This window comes from Telmatherina bonti (genome assembly GCF_933228915.1).
Source record: "Telmatherina bonti genome assembly, chromosome: 2".
Lineage (NCBI taxonomy): Eukaryota > Metazoa > Chordata > Actinopteri > Atheriniformes > Telmatherinidae > Telmatherina > Telmatherina bonti.
The window spans coordinates 30729359-30751473 of record NC_136620.1 but is presented as its reverse complement, the minus strand read 5'-3'; the positions used below and the strand labels follow the sequence as shown (position 1 = coordinate 30751473).

Genomic DNA, 22115 nt, shown 5'->3' with positions numbered 1-22115 from the left:
CTCAGAGGGAATTTAAAGCACATATTCGCAAAAACATTCATAAGAAAATCAGTAAAACATTCATTTAAAAATGCAAAACAGTTCTTACTGCAACCACAGCTTGACCTCACTTCTCACATTTGCACTGCAGAATGTGGGCAAATGTAGCGCAGCTTTACTGCTGGTTAAGCAAACATTCATATGTGAACAGCTGCTACACTCCTTTATCCTCTCAGGAGTCACTATACTGCAATTCTGTCATTTGGATCTCAGAGCAGTTTAAGTTTATCCTGTCAGAGTTTTAGACTCAAACAAGGAAAAAAAAACCAAAAACCCAAGTTCAGTGGAATTTTAAAAAAAAGAAATTGTCAAGTTGTTTTCACATTGTTAAAGGTTCTATATAAGAAGCTACAAAAGCACAAAAAGTTAGCCATCAATGTATACTGCCAGTCAAAAGTTTGGACACACTCCCTGTTAAATCCAAAGGGAAAGTGTGTCCAAACTTTTGACTGCTCGTGTAAATGTTATCACAAGTTGATTCAAAGTTTTCAGAGAATTGTAAGAAAAAGCATTCATTTTTTTTATGAAGAATATATTTTTTTTAGTACGTCTCTCTCCCTGATTATTCAGTGCTTCCATCTTGTGGCCCAGACAGCAATTCACAGAAGCCCTTAGCATCTCTTCATGCAGCCTCAGTAGAGACCTGTGATATCATAACCTGCAAGCGGCTGTCTAAGTGCCAATCATAAGAAAGGGGTCTTATTATTTTAAGCCTCTGGGGTCTCAGCCAGAGTTCTCTTTGCTGGCACTGTAGATCTGGTTTTTATTTTTAAAAAGATATAAATATAACATTGCAAAATAGGTGGAACAGATTTTTTTTCTCTGCACAGCCTATTTGAAGATGATTTTTGCTGCTTAATATTACAGTAAAGTGTAAAACCAGATGAGAATGTATGAAATCTGATTTTCTTTTTCAGCATAAAAAAGATGTGTTTGTGTCTTTTTCCAAACTTGTAGCCTCTATAAAACTCAACCCATCTGTTCCCCGTTCCAGTTGCTCATGAGAGAACCCCAGAGGGTTAACGGTTGCCATAGAAATATCATTAAAGTTAAAATACAGCAGTGGAATGACTCAACGCAGGAGTCAGTGACAGAAATGGCTCCTTCCTGTTACTGGACATGTTGTTATTCAAGGTTAATCTGAACAGCAGTTACAAGAAAACCTTCTTCTGAATCCATTCAGTGAAGAACGTGGTATCCATGGAGATCTTCCAGCCAGCTATTTACCCTGGACATCCTTCAGTAGTGTCTGTTCCACATCGCAGGTCCCCGTGTGGAGTCGGAGCGCCCCCTGTCTGTGCAAGGTGCTCAAGGTCCTGAATTCCAGAGGCATGGTGTGAGGACTCGAGCTGGAGGTATACTCATACTTTAGAGTGTCATAGTAGTGGTATTTAACCGGTTTGCCTTGAGGATCCATTGGAAATGGCCAGAAGCCATACAAATGGATCTCCTCGCAGAAGCGGGTGGCCATTGTGTACATGAGGAGGCCAGTGGTCGGTCGCTTTATGTGGACATTGTTGGTTAGCCAGTATCTGTGGACAGACATACGGTATGGTTTTAGCTGAATCAGTGAGACGGAAGCAGCTGCAAAAGCAGGAATACATTCAAGATCTCTAACAGCTTAACACTACTACGAAGCAACACACCTGCTTCCGTGTAATATTTTACTCATATGGTATGCTGAAGAAAACAGAAAAGCTAAAGTTATACTAGTTGAGACTTAGACCTTGAAGAGAATGTTTCTGCATTGGTACAACCAAAGGTTGTCCTTTAAAAAAAAATTGATTTATTCACAAATCTTTTCAGTTTTCATTGCTGAGGCAGCCACTGATGACTACGTCGCTATTCACCATAATTGATCTGTCGGTGAACATCTTTTGGCTTTCCACTGCAGCCAACATTAGCAGCCACAAAGAAGCTGATTTAAAGTTTGCAGTCCTGTTCCTATTTCAAACATTACTTATAAGTTTGCTATTTCTTCTTGAACATGTAACTTGCCGTTTTGCTTTACTTATTGCTCATGTGTTTTCAATATCTTTTCATGTTAATACTCTTTGTTCTATTCTAGATTAGCTGGCCCAAGAATATTATTTTTTGAGCCATTTATTTGAAATTAGAGCCATCATTTCCATTAGACTGGCAGAAAGATACAAATATATACATACAAACATGGAAAATATCATTGAACCACAACCACAAGGTTCATCTTTATGCGTGGTATATCTATACTTTCATTGTTTTTGTTTCTATTTGTTTTTATACTTAAAAAAGCCACAAAGTGCTCTGCACAGCTACTATTTCATTCTTTAGGTGAGCAAGAAGCTCCTACGACAGTGACAAGCCACTTGTTTCCTGCAGGTTCAGCTCCACGAACAGATGGACATTAATTTGCCGCAACTTTTCTTTTCAGTAAAAATCCCATTCATTTAACCATAATGCTGTAACTGCCTCCTCACTCCCTTTCAACACCTCTTGTGGTTAGTGAGGAAGGCTGATGTTGTATTATTCACAGCAGTTTATGTGCTGTAGAGGCCAAACACTGCAGCAGGTAAGAATCCAAACAAGAGAAGAGGATTACATCACATTGGATGTTTTGTACTTTTCAGACAAATAACTACTGGCTCAAAAGGCTGGCTAAAAAAAAAAAAAAAGAACAAAAACCTTTAAAACATTCCAGGGCTAATTATTTTGTAAAAGATCTACCCCCTTTGCAAAACTAAGTTAGCTGGAGCATAAAAAATGGCTTTAATATGGTCACTGACCAGCAGTGGCTGTTGGGCTTTTAATGAGGCAGGAAAGATACACACGGGTTTGGTTGTGATGAAAGAGGCAAGACCAGTGCAAAAAAAAAAAAAAACCCCCAACATGAAGAGGATTTCTTTCTAAAGCCTGAAGGGAGTGGAAGAAACATCACACAAATCTGCAAAAAGCATCTAAAAAAAGATCAACTCTGAAACACATCAGTACAAATAAATCTGTGGATATAGGAAAAGCTGAAGAGATTTATTGTCTGTGCTTTTCCAGAATCCCAGACATGGCTTCTGTTAGCAAGTAAACCCCATTTTGCACACAATTTACACTTAATTTAGAGTTCTTTACAAGCCGAATATTAGCTGAGAAAAAACACCTGGTTGAAGTTTTGATCAGATTGCAACTCAGTTAAACCGTGGAATGTACTTCTCGCTTCCTTGCTGAGAATCAGAGGGGCGACATGAGGTCTGTTTGCCCAGCACTTCTATCCAGCATCTCTGCTGGTTGCCTGGCAATCTTGCCATGACGACAAAACCGACTGAATCCTGCTGTTTTTCACCAAGATTAGGTGAAAGCATTAAAGTGTTGTGTCACTGTGGAAATGTCTGGCTGAGGTTCGATTTGTACAAGCTGCATGAAATTCACTCGAGACACATTTATTTGCCTTGGGTGTTGAGTTATGACTGAATATGTTATCATGTGTCACGCTAATTTCCAGCCTTGGTGGAAGTATGTGATCATTTAGTTTGCCTCCTTGTTTGTTCTGTGGACAAACCACACAACGGCTGTACATGCAGCCTTTTAAGGGTTTTGCAACCAGCAAGGCCGGATTAAGGCACACTAACCCCCGACTGCAGCCTGGAGAATGGGGCAGGGATTGATATTGGGCAGAGTTTGTCAAGTGGGCGTGGTTGGTTGTCAAATGTGCATGATTAGACGGGCAATGGGTGTTAGGGGTTAGGGTTAGGAATGGCCACCAATCAAAATGTTGAGGGGCGGGGTTGGACATCCAGCCTGCAGTCAAGATCGTCTCAATTAAGGAGACTGAAGAGAAGCAATTTTTGTTAGTTGCAATCTGAAAGTTTCCCACCAGGTGTCACTAAAGCCCACATAACACATTTTAAAGCACAAAAACCGTTGATCAGCATGAGAAAATATTATTAATAAATAGTCATGAATTATTAATTTATATAAACATAAATAAAAATATAAAGGCATACAAGATGTGGTGGGAAGCAGATTTCTTTTAACAGAAAGCTGGTTTTCTTTGCTTCAGGTCCTCAGGAAACTGGTTACAGGTTTGACATGCAGTACGGCTGCAGCATTGATTTTCTCAGCAGGAAAGAAAATTATTGAATTTTCAGAAAAAAATGTGAGGCAATGCAAGAGACAAGCATGAACAACAGAACCCACAAATAAAAGACAGGCACAAGAAAAGTAAATAATTTTCACACATTGACTAAAGAGAGAGGGAGAGTAGCTTCCTCATCCTGACCCCCCCCCCCCCCCCCCCTCTCTGTTTAAAAATAGCCAGCTGGACTGGAGATTAGAGTTACCCGACCCCTTGATTATGCCGCTCGCAGGTGCTCTCATGAGACGTAGCACACCGCGAGAAGCAGCTGCATCTTACCCTCTGACAGCGTGGAGAAGGCGCAGCGATGGAAAAGCGGTGCGTATGTTCACAGTGTGCAGCAGGATGAGGCGAAGGGCCCACTCCACACGCTCCTCTCCCCTCTTAGCCATGAAGGCTGGGATCCACAGCACGCTGCCGCTCAGGCTTCGAAGGCGCTGCAAGAAGCGCTCTTTCCACTCATCAGTAACCAGGTCCTGGAAGGCTCGCTGCACCACAGAGGGGTTCATAGTCACCAAGTTGGTCCGCTGCCCCACATCGCGAGAGTACTCCTCCACTGGTGCCAGATTACACCTTGAAGCAAAGTTGTCCAAGTTTAGTTTCAGTAGCGGTTACAGAAAGAACATCTCTGTTTAACTAAACTACTCCTCCAAATATTTATAGTCAGCTGCAGTGGAAGACCACGAGGAGCATTAACATGTACAAGAATAGTCACGGTGGGGTAACAGGTGCATTGTGCGAGCATTTCTTATTGATGAAGCTACAGTATGAAATCTCTTAAGTAATCAAGCATTTTTTACCAACAGTCACAAGGCTGACATTTCTGTTCTTTTTTCTTTTGCTGGACAAATGAAAGCAAAGTCTGGATAGAGGAGTTGAGATGCTTTCAAATAGGACACTGAATACAGTTCATAGTCCACCAGGCTGTGTGTTAATGACATCTAAGAAGGGACCAAACTAAACTCATTCATTCATTCATTATCCAACCCGCTTAGTCCGATCACGGGTCATGGGGAAACTGGAGCCCATCTCAGCAGACTCTTGGCGAGAGGCGGGGTACACCCTGGACAGGTCGCCAGTCTATCGCAGGGCCACACAGAGACAAACAGCCACTCACACTCACTACTACATGTAATTTAGAGTAACCAATTAATCTAACATGCATGTGTTTGGACGGTGGGAGGAAGCCAGAGTACCCGGAGAGAACTCACACATACATGGGGAGAACATGCAAACTCCACACAGAATGGCCACTGTTCAAGCATCCCCCAAGCCGAGAATTGAACCAGCAACCTTCTTGCTGTGAGGCCACAGTGCTAACCACTATACCAAACTAAACTAAATCAGAGTTAGTTCTCAGGTGCCGTGATGATAATCTGCACTGGTATCTAAAGGAGAATTACATCAATTTCTGATTTTAAAACTCTCGTTTCTGACTCTGACATTGGCAATCAATGTCCTGACGCTGAGAAACAGCATGTCGCTACTTTTTCCTGTCTTGGCGCATCATTTTACAGCACTATTTTACTTTATGGCACAGTGTAACATGCTAGCAAATGGATATCAACACACTGGCCGTTTTGAGGACACACTGGTCTGATTCAGCAAAGAAACCCAAGAAGACACTATCAGGGGAAGCCAGTAAAAGAAAGAGAAAGGTACAAAGCAGGAGACAAAACAGGAGTCAACAGACTCAAAGTGACTTTTACTTGCTTCAGAGAGCTCAGAGATGAGTCAGTAGGCAAGAAAGATGCTGAATTAGCCATCAGTAGGGAGTGCCTCGGTGAGAAAATCTGCCCCAGTTCAGTAGGGCTTGAACTACTGATGTATGCCTTCTGAAAAATCCTTACATAACATTCTGTTGAACTGACAGGTGACAGCTTTGGAGCTTCAGATACCCTGGAGCTGTCAAGGTGGCTCAAGGTGGACACTTTTATTTTGGGTTTTTTTTTTTCATTCATCACTCATCTTTGACGTTTGTCAAACTGTTGTGCCCCACTGAACAGAGACATAGAGCACAAACAAAAGTACAATTCAACCAGGTGCTATTTTGTTTTTGGATGTATGTAAATGTTAGAAAGCTTACACTTGGTGATTTTCATCACAGTGAAATGTGGTAAGGAAATCATTCAGGGCTGCCATTTGCCATCCATGACACCAAGGTTAATATCTAGATCATAAATATTTGACAGTTTTCCTAATAAGAATTGCTTGGAAGGTCACTGGTAATAAACTCTTGTCTACTTCCCAAAAGGTGTCTCATAAATTTGCCAGACACTTTATATTGTCAATTACAATGAAACCATGCCACGATGACAGAGCCAAAGACTTAGCACCGTCAGGAAATTGGAAAAAAAAATGCTTGAGTCAAGTGTTTGTGATCAAACTTATGAGACCAGTTGCTTGTATGTTCTTCGCTTTATTTCATTCCCATGAACTATTTTGGATTATTTCTCATCTTCTTAGAAGAGGCTTCAAATTCACAACGTGTTTGACGTATTAATGCGCTCATACTTGCCATCTCATGATATTAGAAACATTTCTCTAACTTAGTGTTTCTGAGTCCAGGTCCTCAGGACCACCTGCCCTGCATGTTTTAAAGTTAACTCTACTTTTACACACCTAAACGAAATAAAGTGCTTGTTAATGGGCTGCAAGTGTTGAGTGTGTTGCCACCAAGCAGCAACCTCTGACGGTTAAAAGTGAAGTCTAAGCGGAAATGCATAAAACTGCAGTTCCCCCTTCATCCACTAGGGACTGGCTGCAAAACAGAGCGAATCCCCATAGACTCCCATGTTAAAAAGGCCAACTTCACGGCAGAAATAAACATGTTTACAGTCTGGTTCAAAAATCCATTTTCGGTTTATAGGTCAGGTTTACCCTGCGATGGACTGGCGAGCTGTCCAGGGTGTACCCTGCCTGTCGCCCAAAGCCAGCTGGGATAGGCCCCAGCTTCCCCGCGACCCTGAATTGGAATAAGCGGTTCGGAATGAATGAATGAAAGGTCAGGTTTACCTTCATGACAACTGTGGGGGGGAGTGAATTTTTTTCTAAGTAATTTAATCTCGAAGTTCGGCATATTTATTGGCATGTCCTTTTGATTGGCAGGTACCGATCTCTGGCTTCAAGTAAGAAGAACATAGAACAACCGCGGTTTTTAGCCGGTTAACAACGTGACTTAGCTTTAGTTCGCTTACCTCCGTTAGCTGTTTAGCTCCCGTTATCTCGGGGTTAGCTTGGTTAGCTTTTAGCTACAGAAAACTTGGAGTTCGCTTGATGTCAATCATCTGCCATGATGCTCACGGCTCCACCTCTCCACCTCTTTGCCCATATTTGTATTTTCCGGGCGAGACGACGCGCATGACGCTCCCAAGATGGCGATGGTAGGAACCGCCCACCGAACTTCAATTCAGCTCTTCAGAAACCTATGGGTGACGTCACGGAGACTACGTCCATCTCTTTATATACAGTCTATGGTTGCAACACACCGAACTCACATCAGCTTGGCATCAAGCTATGCACAAGTCTGCTAATTAGGACCGCCCCCCTCGAGGACCAGAGTTGCCCACCCCCCCCATCCCCTGTCACAGCATAACAAGGTAAAGTTCCTCCATAACACCTGAGTCAGATTATTGAACTTCTTCATCAAGTTCTTTGCACTTTAATGCACAACTGCAGTTCCAAAAAGGTTTGCACCTCTGATAAATGTAACAAAAAGTCTTCACATTTAAGAGGCCCCTCTGAAATGCTCATTTTACATGCAGCCATGTAGCCGACCTGTTGCCAGTTAACCCAATTAGTTGTTTAATACTCCACCAGTTATTTTTTATCTAATTCTCTAAATTTTTTGTTGATCCCTATTTAAACTTCTGCTTGAGACATGTTTGTCATGTTTTTGTTTTGGGTTTAATAGTGTTTGCTGTTGCCTAGTTTCTGTCACGTTTCATGTTTTCCCCTTGTGTATTTTGTTTGCTTTTCTTTCTTTTCTACATCACACATGCTTTAATTTGCTCATTTGCTTCACCTGCTCTCTGTTAGTTTGCCTCTGTGTGTATATATATAAATATATACCCATTGATTTCATTGATCACCTGCCAGATCACATTGTAATGATGCATGAATATGAGGACCCATGTGCAAGATGAAGCAAGAGGCCGACAGGTGCAGGAATAAAGGTTTTAATGAAAAAGTCTTATTGACTTAGGGAAAACAACAGCAGGGAAATAAAACAATGATGTGTCAGGTGATCAATGAAACCAAGGGGTGTGTGTGTATATATATATATATATATATATATATATATATATATATATATATATATATATATATATATATATATATATATATATATATATATATATATATACACACACACACATATATATATATATATATACACACATATATATATTAACCTTGGTCAGTGATAATTCCAATGCAGTCTGTTGTGCATTATTTTCGTATACACACACTCAAAATCACTATAATATTACTCCATTGTGGGCATTACTATAGCAACGCATTAATCAACTGATTCAGATCGCCTGTCTTTTGACAAGTGACTTACAGAAACACGCCATTGCTCGACAGTAGTTATTCAGCATAAAAAGTACACACACAGAGGTGAAATAATAGGGAACAGATAAAGTAAATGAGCAATTTAAAGCAGGTGTGCTAATGAACAGGAAGTGAAGCAAACAAACTATCCAAAATATATGTTGTAGAAAACTACACAAAATAAAACAGGAAACGAGAGAAAGAAAGTAGGCAACAGCAAATGTGAACAAACTCAAACTAAAAATACACGGAGTATGACAGTCCTGCTGCCTGCTGTTAAAGCTGGGGTAAGTAATGTTGGGGAGCTAGCATGAAAATAGCACCCTGTCTTGGCTCCTCCCCCTCTGGTTTTGCTCCTTGCGTGATCCAAGGCTTTTTTTTCTTCCCTCTGCCAAGGAGGTTATGTTTTTACTGGCGTTTATCTGTTTGTTTTCAAGATAACTCAAAAAGCTATGGACGGATTTTATTTACATTTTTTAGGAGTTGTTGGAAATGTGAAAAGGAAAAGCTGATTAAATTTTGGTGGTGATGCGGATCACCGTTTGGATCCAGGAATTTTTTTTTAAGGCCGGGGTGGAGATTTGCGCTCTCAGAGTGGCTTTCTAGTCGCAGCTTTTTCCACCAAAGATTTTCTCTTTCCCAGCTGTTTAGAGGGGTCGAACTGAATTTCTTATTGTTCATGATTACAGAATGTGCAAACTAGCATAAGGACGAGGAACCACTTTACCCAAAAAAAAAAATGTCTCTGAGCAAGATTACCTACCTTTAAATTCAAAATGATGTTATAAAAAGAATTAAATGTCTTATTTTCAAAATCTGATTTATTATCTATGTTAATCTGGGAACAAAAAATATAAGCTAATGAGATTTGCAAATTGTTGCATTTTGTTTTTTGTTTGCATTTTACACAGTGCAACAACAATCCCAAGATTTCTTTAGCAAGGATTTATTTTTTATCATTGGGATCTTCATTCACACCATCATAGTTCATGTCAGTTTAATATAAAAACGAGTGAGTCTTGACAAAGCAGCCGTTACTCAAACTCTGAGCTGAAACGATCCCTACCTGTAACCTCAAACACCAGCAGCCTACTTTGAGGCAGCGGTGGGAGAGCAGAGAACTATATTTAGCTGAGACATTATCTTCCCATCTGATAGTACCAAAGCAAATTCCTCAGCTACTCAAAATGACACATTTCCCCTCTTCTCTGCCTTCAGCCAACCATTACTGCCGCGGCAACGCATTATTCTTTATCAAACTGCTGGAGTCAAGAAATTGCAGCCCTTCCTCATCAGCAGAACAGTATTTGGAAAAGACAAGGTGTGCAAATAACATGATCCTTTTTCTAAAAGAAAAAAAAAGCACACTGCTGCTTCTCTCTGCATTTCTACCTCAACATTAAAGCTGATTTATGAGCTGGAGTTTTCCCACCACCTCTCTGGATGATCCATACTGGTGCATGATGGTGCTACGTCTGACTCAACACACTTCTTTTTGCGTCCACCCTGATAGCACAACTCTAGACTGAAAATCTCCTCCAAACGTAGGCAGGAATGGTAACACATAAATAACACGCAAAGCAGTTCTGCTTGTTCCTGAATGTAAACAGAGCAGGCTGATGGCTTCACAAACACTGTCCTGTTTGTAAATGAGGGCAGAACTCAGGAGAATGCTGCTGTTTCCCTGAGAAACACAGTGTGTGACTGCTGGATGCAAAAAAAATAAAAAAACAAACCTTTCAAAATGTCAATTTCATACACAAGCATTAAATTGCTCTCAGCCTGGCCGTGGCTTTCCAAGTTTAAGTCATTAAAACAGCTCTGACTGCTTATTCAAACGTCCAATTAAATGCCCTTCCAGCTGTGTGGGCTCTAACTCTAAACCTGATTTAAACACCAATGCCAGGGAAGTGATCATCATATTAATGGCAACTAGTAAAACCAGGAAAGGAAATTTAAGTGACAATGCTTTTTGGGCATCTTTTAGGATTTATATAAAAGAGAAGACATCAAATCACTTGTTCTGATACAGTGGGGAAAAAGAAAAACCAAATACCTGATTACAAAGTCATGGGAATCAATCTCGGGCCCGCAGCTGCTGTTCAGCAGGATCCCAGAGTTGCCCACGATGGCACAGCGCCTGTGATACTGGTTTTTCATCGGTGACACAGTTGGTAAAAGACGGTAGAGATTCTCTGAGATGTTGGTGGTGCTGTGGCGATCAAACACATAGTGGATTATGTCTCCCTGCTTCAGCGTGCTCTTTAGAATTGAGATATCTCTCTGTGGGTCGAGGAACCTCAGAATATTCTTCCTGTAAATGAGAAAATATGCCTCTTGTTAAAAAAAGACTCTTCTGTGAGATTTTACAGAGGTAAGCGAGGTGAGTGGTAACAGTACCTGATGAGGTTGGAGAGGGTCTTATTGAAGGTCCACTTGGTCGACGAGTGTTTGGCAGTGGTGTTGTGGGTTTGGGGAGGATGATTAATGTGTATGGTCATTCTCTCCGTAGCAGTCAGATCCACATGTACTGCAGCTTTTCTAAACAATGAGAGCAATTATCACCATTAAGTCATGCATAAGATTCTCTTTAGGTCCCTGGAAAGCATATGTAAGAAATATACGGCATTAAAAGTTAACAATTGTATCTTCAGTTTTGAATATGAAAATAACCTAAAAAAAACATTTGTTAAAGTTAGAACTTTACCAAACTATCTGGAGTGACTAACTCTAAAGTAAATTTTAGCTGAAGATCTAATGTGCTTTCATTAAGTAAAGATATGACAGGGATTTTTGTATAGCTTATATGTTTAAAAAAAAAAAAAAAAGTTTCTTCAGCCTCTGGTCGACCACAGCGAGGCCTGTTATAGGTGGAACCTGTCCTGTAAAACCGCTGTATGGTCTTGGCCGCCGTGTCACAGCTCATTTTCAGGATGCTGGCCTTTTAGCCAAGACCGTCTTTATGTTGAGAAACTATCCTTTCTTGCAGATCCTTGGAAAGTTATTTGCCATAAGGTGTCCTTTCAAACTCCCAGTGATCAGTATGAGAGTCTTACAGCAATAACAGCAAATCTAACACACCTGATCCCCGTTCACACCAGCAGACTTGTAACAGTATTGAATCACATGACACCAGGGAGGGATGATGGCTAATTGGGCCCAATTTGGTCATGTTCACTTAAGGGTATACTCACTTTTGTTTTCTGCAGTTTCGACATTAATGGCTGTGTGTGACGTTGTTTTAAAGGGACAGTGAATTCAGACTGGTATACAAGCTGTACACAGACTACGGTACATTATATCTAAGTGTGATTTCTGTAGTGTCGTCACATGAACAGGTATAATGAAATATTTGCAGAAATGTGAGGGGTGTACTCAGTTTTGTGACATAATCTATATATGTTTCCTGTAATTTTCTGTAATGATTTATGAACAGTGTTCTTTAGATTAGTTTCAGTTGTCTTTTGTATGTCCATGAGTTTTGTTTTCTTGATTTTCAGGCTTACCGTCTTATATTTGTCCATTTCATTTATGGTTTTCAATGGCAGATTGTGAAATATCTACACTTGTTCTCAGGTCATTTCAAATTAATATTAAAAATGTACAATTGATTTGTTTCTCTTTCTCAGTTGTCTCCATTGATGCAGTTTCTGTCAAGCTACTGATCATGTTTCCACTCCCATTGTAACTGATGCTGATGTGCAATATGGAATGAAATAGGGAGCAAAGACAAAAATGTGTTATAAAGAGGCAGGAATAATTTGGTGGACAGTGTCAGCCTATCAAGTGAGGTGCTCTATACTTTCGTCAACCCTTTAATTTCTTACTTTTCTCCCTTCTAGAAATAGTTTAGTACTAAGTTGTAAGTGTATGGGTACCTTTGCATATTACAAAACTTTCCACTGTCTTTGACTATTTGCAGTTGGCACTGATGCTGTAATCTCACAGCTTTTAACCGTGCACGAGGAAACAGCTGCATTTTCTTTACATGTGGACAAATGTGTTTCTGGCTACAAAACTGTTTGTTTTTTATACAAAATATGGAGACTGCAAAGACACATCAAAATGAGTGAAGAACAATGGAGAAAATGCCTGTTGAACAGAAATATTTAGGCTACAAATTGACCATGTTCATAAAAACACACTTTGCTGACAGTGTATTGCAACTTTTCCCACAACATGTGTGACCAGTTAACAAAACTCCAGAGAGCTCTGTGTGACAGGTGTCACAACATCTGGATGGAAACGTGACATTTCATAGCAATGACTATAGCCAAGAAGAATATATGAACCCTAAACTACCAAAAAATTATATCTAAAATCATTTACCATCAGCCTGAGCTCCATAAAGTGACAATCTCTTGATCTATTCCCCACAATCCTGTATTTTGTTTTGCAAGTGCTATAAAATTTTACCCCCCAGAATCAGTCATTCGCTACCAAAAATATGCAGCACACAAGATATCATTACTCCTGCTTAAGTAACCAACAAGTTAATTATCAAGCTGATATATCTCCAACTGAAGTAAAATGGATTTTATGTAAGATGCTGTTCATAAAGTTGTATTTAGTTTTTTATTCTTACAGCAGATGTTATCTCATGGATGACACATTGCTGGGTATTTATAGCAGTGCCCATTTCTCCTTTAAAAGTTATGACACACTCTCTGGGAGTGACTCGTCGTGTTATTGAGGCTGCAAGCAATTCTGTTACTCTGTAATTTAGCTCCTAACTGGTGGTGTATATGCATAGGTCTACGGGTGTATGTGAGGAGAGGCTTTCTGACCTGTGTGGTTTCGGGAGAAGCTGGTTTGAGTTCATCTTCTTTGAGTGTCCAATATCTCTGAAGAGAAAAAAAGGATCAATTAGATTGAATTACACATTACTTAAGAGAGGGTTCTTACATTTAATGTACTGACTGGATTCAGCTCCACACATACTGCACATCCTTCTTTCAAGACAGAATGAAGGTGAAAAGCTCATGTCAGGGAATTTTTGGAGACATCATGGGCCCATTTGCTGATGTAATAATGAGAAATATGGCCTTAATGGAACCCCATGAGGGTGAAAAGTGGTTTTCTTTTCACAGGAAAGTGAACAGACCTTTTACAAGGTTTCCTAAATACATCGACCAAGATGCATTTACAGTAAATGTGCTGCATGCATTCAGATTTCTGAGCCTCCAGCACTTTTGCAAACATGACCTTGGTGAAATCTGCCAGAAGGCGTCTACATGAAAGAGACAAAGAAAAAAAAAATTAAAAACAGAGGACTTCTGTCTGCTTCTTTTCACTCATTTTTACAGCCCTGGTTTGCTTTTAAAAACAATGTTATTAAGCTGCATTTATGCAGAAGCGGAATTGGTTCTGGTTTCTTCTCCCACGGCAAATCACAGACCAATGTGACCTCATTACAACATGAGCCACAGCCGGGTAATTGCATTCAAAACAAAATGTTCCTGCCTAAAGGAAAACGTCAGGATCCAAAAGCTTCACAGTGCAACAATATAAACAATAACAACAACAAAAGTCTCTTTTTGTTACTCAGGTAAGCACATCTATCCAGCAGTGGTGAAAAAAAAAACATAACTAGAGGAAGGATGTTGAACTGTTCACATCTTAAAACACATTTTCATGCTAAACTGAGGATGGGATTTTCTTGCAGGTCAAATACAAGTGGGTCACATGAGGTGGGTGATTTGGGAGCTTCATGCTGCACTGCTCAACATTTCAAAGTCTCATAATGAAGGGAAAAAAGCAAATGGAAAGCCTATTTTGTTTCCAGTCTGCTTTCCCCTCCCTTCTCAATCCGTGCTTTTCTCTTTCACACTCGTTCGTTCCTCCATTTCTCTCCCCCCCCCCCCCCCCCCCCACCACCACCACCACCCCCTCTACATCTCCTCTGGTGGAAATGTATCCTATCCCGCTTGTAGGCTGCTGCAAGACAAACAGCCTAATCCTTGGAGACCCGGGCAGGCGGGCTGCTGTCGGAGCAGCTGCTCCTGCTGCACCGGAGTCTTACAAATGTAGAAACAAGCTACACACACTCAACATGCAACTCCACAACTTCAATCAGTTCAAAGAAACTCGTTTCCCCCCCTTTTCATTTCTTCATCCTCCCGTTCACACTTCTTAGATTAGATCTGCTGAAGGAAAGAACCTGATGGACAGCAAACAATAGGCAGCACTAACACACACACACACACACACACACACACACACACACTAACACACAGACAATGAATGGATTAATTGTAGCCTACTGGGTTACTTACGTAGTTTCTTTTTCCACTTCTGCAATATCATCAATGATCAGAAGCACAACCAGCAGCGTTACAAAGCCGAACAACAGCGTGCGGAACACAAGCGGCATGGCTGAGAGGGGGGGGGGGCTGCAGCCGGGGGTCCCTCCTTTCAGCGAGCCCTCCTATAGTATCAACCTTGTTGGCTTTTCCATTTAGAAACGGAGAATCCGCTCAGTCATCTATCTCTTTGTTCTTTATCGCCGGAGTCGGACACTCCCACGCGGGATGCAGTCCTTCGCTCCCACCCCCCCAGTTCCTCGGATGCTGTGGGTTTGTGTCTCCCCACGGGGCGACGTTACCGCCGTGTCCGTTACCTCTATTCCCCAGTCAAACTTTGAGAGCGTGCACCTCCGGAGCGTGCCATGGGAGCAGCGAGATGTGGAGCACATGCAGCCTTAAAGGCGCAGAGAGGGGCAAAGTGTCCATAATCACGCATCTCTCCAACCGAGGGTGTGTATGTGTGTGTGAGGCTGCAGCTGCTCAGGTGCGCGAGGCAGATGCACTGAGTTGGTGTGAAAATTAATCTGAGCGCAGTTCCCAAACGGGGATGTGATCTGATTGCAAATGTGTCTAAACAAAGATGCAGCAAGAAGAGCCCATCTTGATTTGATGAGGACAGATGTTTCAAGAAAAACAAACAACAACTAATAAACAAACCCTAAAAAAACCAAAACACAAGTAGGTGCTGCATCAGCTTGAATGTAAATGTAGCTGCTGAAAAACAAAAATGCAACGACTTAAAAGTCACTCAAACAGGGTATTAAAAAACCAGAAGAAAAGCTGAGAAGATTGAATGTTTTTGTGAGGAAGACGTTTAATGTGCTACATGTCAGAAAATATCAAAAGTTCACAGAAAGAAAAGACTGAAAGTTATGTAATGAGCAGGCATCCAGAGAGCATCACACTGAGGCTGGACCTGATGAAAGGATTCACAACTTCACAACAGCAAAAGACAGTGCGGACAAGTCCTTCAAATGCCAAAAGAAAAGTGCAAAGAATTTGGGGATTTCAAAGGACAGGGAATTTAGAGATATCTGTCCGTACCCAGAGAGTGTTTTTGTCTTTCAGCGTTGAAAAGAAACACGACTGTCACAAAAAAAAAAAAAAAAATCTGTTATAAAAAGGAATAATTATAAAATGCAGTTATGCGGTATGTTATTAATATGCATTTTTTAAAAAAAAAGTTTTTACATAATATTTCACTGCCATTTTCTGAGAAAGAACACGGCCCTAATCAGTACTTTTATCCTTACCCTAACCAGTTATTTCAGTGACGTAAGATGACATGCCAAAAGCTTATAATGGCTTTAGCTGACATGCAAAATACACCACTTCATGTGGTGCTTTTTATCTGCATTGCTATGAGATGATGATGTTGGGAAATCACAGGCATTGTTAGGATACTGTTTGTTGCTGACAATCCAGTTTGGCAGCAGCACAATGTTTCAAAGCCAACACCCGCCTTGAAGAGTGTTAGATCACATTACATTAGTAGGGATCCCCAACCTGTACTTCATTTGAATCAGATGTGTTGCAGCAAGGAAACATCTAAAACCTTCAGGATAGTGGGTCCTTCAGGACTGCAGGGTTGGGATCACAGCAGCTTGTTTTCAGGGCATATTGTTATTTTAGCAAGACAACATCAAACCGCATTCTGGTGTTAAAGTCACGAGTTACGTGTCACATTTTTTTCTGCAGAGCAAACAATGGTTGTTAAAAACATGCATGGACTTCTGTAAAAAAAAAAAAAAAAGATTCACTCTGGAAGACAGCATGCATTATTCTAAAGTCTTCATGTACTTTTTTTTTCAAGAAGAGCCCCTTTTCTTCTTGTTAACGCAGACCGTACTGATAAGTCTGACTGTTTCCACCGTGGTGTGATGGCTAAACCAGTTCCCTCAGACCCAGTGAGCTTGCAAACACATTCAAGAAAGGCTTGTATGGAGGGGTTTTTGTTTGTTTGTTTGTTTTGCACAGTTTAGTTTTATTTTGCAGATGTAACGTCGCATTGCTTGACTAAGGTTTTTCCATCTAATCCCTTGCTTGTGAAATTAAGTGGAGTTGTACATGTTGATCTGTCTTTCCTGTCCTCTCCACCCCAACCAGTCGAGGCAGATGGCTGCCCTCCCGGAGTCGGGTTTTGCCGGAGGTTTTCTTCCTGTTAAAAGGGAGTTTTTTTCCTTCCCACTGTTGCCTCGCGCATGCTCAGGATGGGGGATTGGATCTAAGTCATGATTTGATGCAATTAGTTGGTTTCTATTATAGGCTATGTATGAACTGGCTTGAAAGGATGTGTATGTAAAGTGCCCTGTGACAACACTGTTGAGAAGTAGCGCTATACAGATGTAACCTGTGGGTTTTTCCATAAACAGGTTTTGCATAATTTCTTTGTTTGGTTGTAATTTTATTGATATATATTGTTAATGGATGTTTATTTGATTTGTAAATGTGAGTTGTTGTTTTCCAATTACCTTGAATGTTACACGAAAATGTGGGAAACAATGGGTGAAGGGAGAGACAATCTAACTTTATATGTTGTTCGTTTACTATTGGTTCCCCCGAAAACTACCCTGACCTTATTGGTGCAGGGGCAGGACAATCACGCTCCGTTCGGGACAGGTGGAGAGAAGAAGAAACTGCTCGCTCCCGCTCGAACTTTTTCGACGGTCTATGGCTGCGGTGTTCCGCCAAAACGAGAAGCGGGAAACCGAGTGATATCAGGCGTTCTGCAACCCGATGATGCGTTGGACCTGCTCTTAATCAGCCCGACAGGAGAGAAAGGGCGGTAAGCTGAAACAGCGGACTTTTCAATGGACATCTACACGCTTACAACTGGAGGAATGGGGCCGCGTAGTTGCTGATGAGGACATACAGCAGCTGTTTGCTTCGCGGGCTGTAAGCGTCTGGCTGAGGGTACTCCAACCTTCTGGAAACAGCGAAAGGAGCACCTGACTTCGTTTGGAAAAGAAAAAACGAAACCAAACAACTGCGCCTTCATAAAGGACGCGTAACTGTGATGGCGTGAGTAAACGCGCCCGGTTTTGATCGCATCCTTTTTCTTTTTTTTCTTCTTTTCTTTCTGTTCACTGGTGGGCCGACTGGCGCCCACATCTCAGGCCTGCTACGATCACCATAGGTGCCGGCTATTTTCTTTTGGCTATCTTACTTGTCATGTGGTTATAAAGTGGGCCCACTACAGTTATGTGTTTTGCTAATGCTACTCAGGTCATGATGTTACAACCCATTGTTCATTAAACGGGGGCATCTTGTTATAAGCCATTAGTGGTATGTTCTTTATTTTAACAGTCACACAGTCATACATAAATAGTAGAGGTATTTACGGTATAATTGTTAAAGGTATCAGGAGACCCAGGACACTGTTTATAAGTCCTAAAGGGCAAAACAGTGTTACATAATTGGAGGCACCGCTGGGATCCTGTGTGACTGATCAGTATAAGTAAAAGTAATTATGGCTTATCCTTTACACCCCCAGTTACTGTCAGAACTTGAACAGTGGTGTACTGAGCTAGGAGTAAATCCCACAAATGCTTTTGTTTTGAGTGATGTACCTGCAGATATCAGCATTGGTGATGTCGAAGAAACCATTGAAACTGTAAAAGTGTTCGGCCGAGTACGCCTCAGAGGTAAAAAGTTTATCTCTCAACTAAATGGGGATGTAATGTTATGTGAATGCCGCCATGGTATCGACCCCACTAGGGCACCCCCTGAAATTTTTCCAACTAATGGTGGAACATCGTGGAAGTTGTCATTTTTCACCACTGCGGCAAGCTCATCAGATGAGTTTTCACAAAAGTTGTTCAAGCTTTTAGAAAATGAAGGGAAATCCCTAAATGATCTTCAGTTCCTACTCGATAATGACACTACAGCTAAGAAGGACGATTCCCCTTCCTCCATTATTCGCGCTGTAGGAGAGCTGTTGGAAAAAACTATCCGTCCTAACCCTCAAGAGAACAACGCATTCCGCAGATTGCGAATTTTTTCAGGAGTACTGCCCACTCCAGCAGGGGAGGAGACCCTGGAAAACTGGATGGAGCAGGCACAGCTTATGATGGACGAATGTGATTGCTCTTGGAGGGAGAAAAGAAAAAGAATAGTGGAAAGTTTAAAGGGGCCTGCTCTTGAGATAATACAGGCTGTAAGATGCAATGATCCTGATGCACGTCCGGAAGATTATCTAGTGGCCTTGGAGAATGTATTTGGGATCTCTGAATCAGGGGAAGACCTATATTTTGCCTTTAGATCCATGCACCAAAAACGTGGGGAGCGCCTCTCAGACTTCCTGAGGAGGTTGGAAAAAGCTCTTACCAAGGCAGTCCAGAGAGGGGGCCTTCTACCTAGTAGGAAAGATAGAGCAAGGGTGGAACAGCTGCTTAGGGGTGCAGTTGATTCTGACATATTGCTGTTACAGCTACGTTTGAAAGAGAGGTTGAGTAACCCTCCCTCTTTTATGAACCTGTTGAGTGAGATCAGATCAGAAGAGGATCAGAGGTTAGCCAGGCCAAACCTGACTCCGAGCATTCGCCAGGTATGTGCCACAGAAGAAAACGTAGTTAAATCCTCTGAGATTAATAGTCTAAAATCTCAGATTAAAGATTTACAGGCTAAGGTACAGCAATTGACAATGAAAGACCAAGTATCTCATCAGCTCAACTGGGAAGTTTTGCCAACCTCGTTACCTAAAGCAGATCCAGAGATGTCAGCTTTAAAAGAACAAGTAACAAGTCTGCAAAATCAGTTAAGACAGAGATCCGTGCCACAAAGTCCTTCCGAGGCATTTGCAGCAAATAAAAAAAGATTCAGGCCGAAGCCAAATCCAGGCAAAGATGAGGTGAAACTGTCAAAAGATGGACAGGATATCTTTTGCTACCATTGTGGAGAAGATGGCCACATAGCTAGCAAGTGCACTGGCTCTGAAAACTCATCCAAAGTTATCAGTAAACTGATTCGAAATATGCAACATCTGCAAAGGAGCCAAAGAGGACTTTCAGGTCACAGAGAGCAGGGTGGCCATGTCACCAGAAGTGCAGCTGGGCCACGTGAATCAACACATATCCCACAGGGTTTGATAGGGAAACCAACAGTAGGTAAAGTGATAATTGAGGGCCAGACATGTGATGCACTCATGGACAGTGGGTCTACTGTTTCCATTATCTTTGAGGGGTGGTACTTACAGCACCTGTCCCATATTCCCCTCCAGCCTATTTCTAGTTTAGACCTCTGGGGTTTGGGTCAGACTAGTTACCCTTATAAGGGTTTCATTGCTGTGGAGATTCAGTTCCCTGAAGACCTGGAAAGTAGTGAGCCTAAGGTCATACTAGCTCTTGTCTGTCCCGATGCAAATGGGCCAGACCAAATGCCGGTTATTATTGGCACAAATGCTAGGGCGTTCAGTCATGAGCCTAGCATTCAGACAGATGACAGGGGCAACCAATTAGCTCAGACCTTGAGAGTGTGCCCCCAAATTTCACAAGAGCCTGTGGCTGTTTTACAGTGGGCTGGGCCGGGGCCGCTGATGCTGCCTCCGGGTTGTGAACGTTCAGCCAGCTGTAAAGTGTCATCTAAAGAGCCACTTGTAAAGAGCATCCTCTTGGTGGAGACTCCATCTATGGGAGCACTTCCAGCAGGAGTGTTAATGCCACCTTGTGTCCTACTCTCCACAGATATGAACACTAACCGATTTTCGGTGGTGTTAAAAAATGAATCTGTCAAACCAAAGCAGATTCCTAAGGGAACAGTTATAGCACATGTTCATAAGGCCGATATAGTTACCCAGTCACAGCAGACGGAGATGTCTATTAGACAACTTGAGCCGTCTGTATTCAACTTTGAAAACTCCCCCATCTCTGCAGACTGGAAAGATAGACTTTCCCGAAAGCTGGCTGCAAGGCCTGGAGTTTTCTCCATGTCAGAGTGGGAAGTTGGTCTGGCGAAAGGGGTTGAACATCATATCAGGCTTAAAGACCCACGCCCATTTCGAGAAAGGGTAAGGCGGCTCGTACCAGCTGATATCAATGATGTCAGGCGACACTTGCAGGAGCTCTTGGCAGCTGGTGTAATCAAAGAATCGCGTAGCCCTTACGCCTCACCTATTGTGATAGCTAGAAAAAAAAATGGGAAAATAAGGATGTGCATAGACTATCGCACTCTCAATGCAAAAACCATACCTGACCAATACACCTTACCTCGTATTGATGATGCCTTGGAGTGCTTAACTGGAAGTCGCTGGTTTTCTGTTTTGGACCTCCGCAGTGGTTATTACCAAATTGCCATGGCAGAGGAGGACAAGGAGAAAACTGCATTTATCTGTCCATTAGGATTTTACCAGTTCGAGCGCATGCCCCAGGGTATTACAGGAGCCCCAGCTACTTTCCAACGACTTATGGAAAAGGCTGTGGGAGACATGAACTTGTTGCAATGTCTAGTCTATTTGGACGACCTGATTGTGTTTGGTCGCTCCCTGGAAGAACATGAAGAACGTCTGTTGAAAGTTCTTGACCGATTAGAAGAATGTGGTTTGAAACTGTCCATTGACAAATGCCAGTTTTGCTTACCACAAGTCAAATATGTGGGACACATTGTGTCAGAAGCCGGCATCGCTACGGACCCAGATAAAATCAAGGCGGTAGCCGGCTGGAAGCCCCCTACTGACTTAAAGTCACTGCAGTCCTTTTTGGGGTTCTGTGGCTACTACAGAAAGTTCATCGCTAACTATTCCGCCATAGTTCGCCCACTAACTGATCTGACCAAGGGATACCCCCCGGTGCAGAAGGGGAGGAAACCTAGTAAGAGTAAAGCTGACCCGTATTACCACCCTTCAGCCCCCTTCGGGGATCGTTGGACTGCGGCCTGCTCTGAAGCTTTTCACCGAATCATCCATTGTCTCACCCATGCCCCCGTACTGGCTTTTGCTGATCCCACCAAGCCCTACATACTCCATGTAGACGCCAGTATGGCTGGGCTTGGGGCCGTCCTCAACCAGGAGTACCCAGAAGGGTTACGTCCAGTGGCCTTTGCTAGCCGAAAACTATGCCCATCAGAGAAAAACTACCCCATCCATCAGCTTGAGTTTTTGGCACTCAAGTGGGCTGTGG

The 22115-nt window shown here is 42.0% G+C and overlaps 1 protein-coding gene across 1 annotated transcript; it reads right to left on the bottom strand.

The window, feature by feature from the left end:
* Positions 1–526: 526 nt before the first annotated feature.
* On the bottom strand, positions 527–15071 carry st8sia2 (ST8 alpha-N-acetyl-neuraminide alpha-2,8-sialyltransferase 2; the record flags this gene model as incomplete). The annotated part of the gene is made up of 6 exons (XM_079259271.1): positions 527–1571; positions 4421–4714; positions 10755–11012; positions 11099–11239; positions 13486–13542; positions 14974–15071. 6 exons carry the CDS (start codon positions 15069–15071, stop codon positions 1259–1261), a joined length of 1161 nt encoding a protein of 386 aa, XP_079115397.1. The 3' UTR covers positions 527–1258.
* Positions 15072–22115: the final 7044 nt, after the last annotated feature.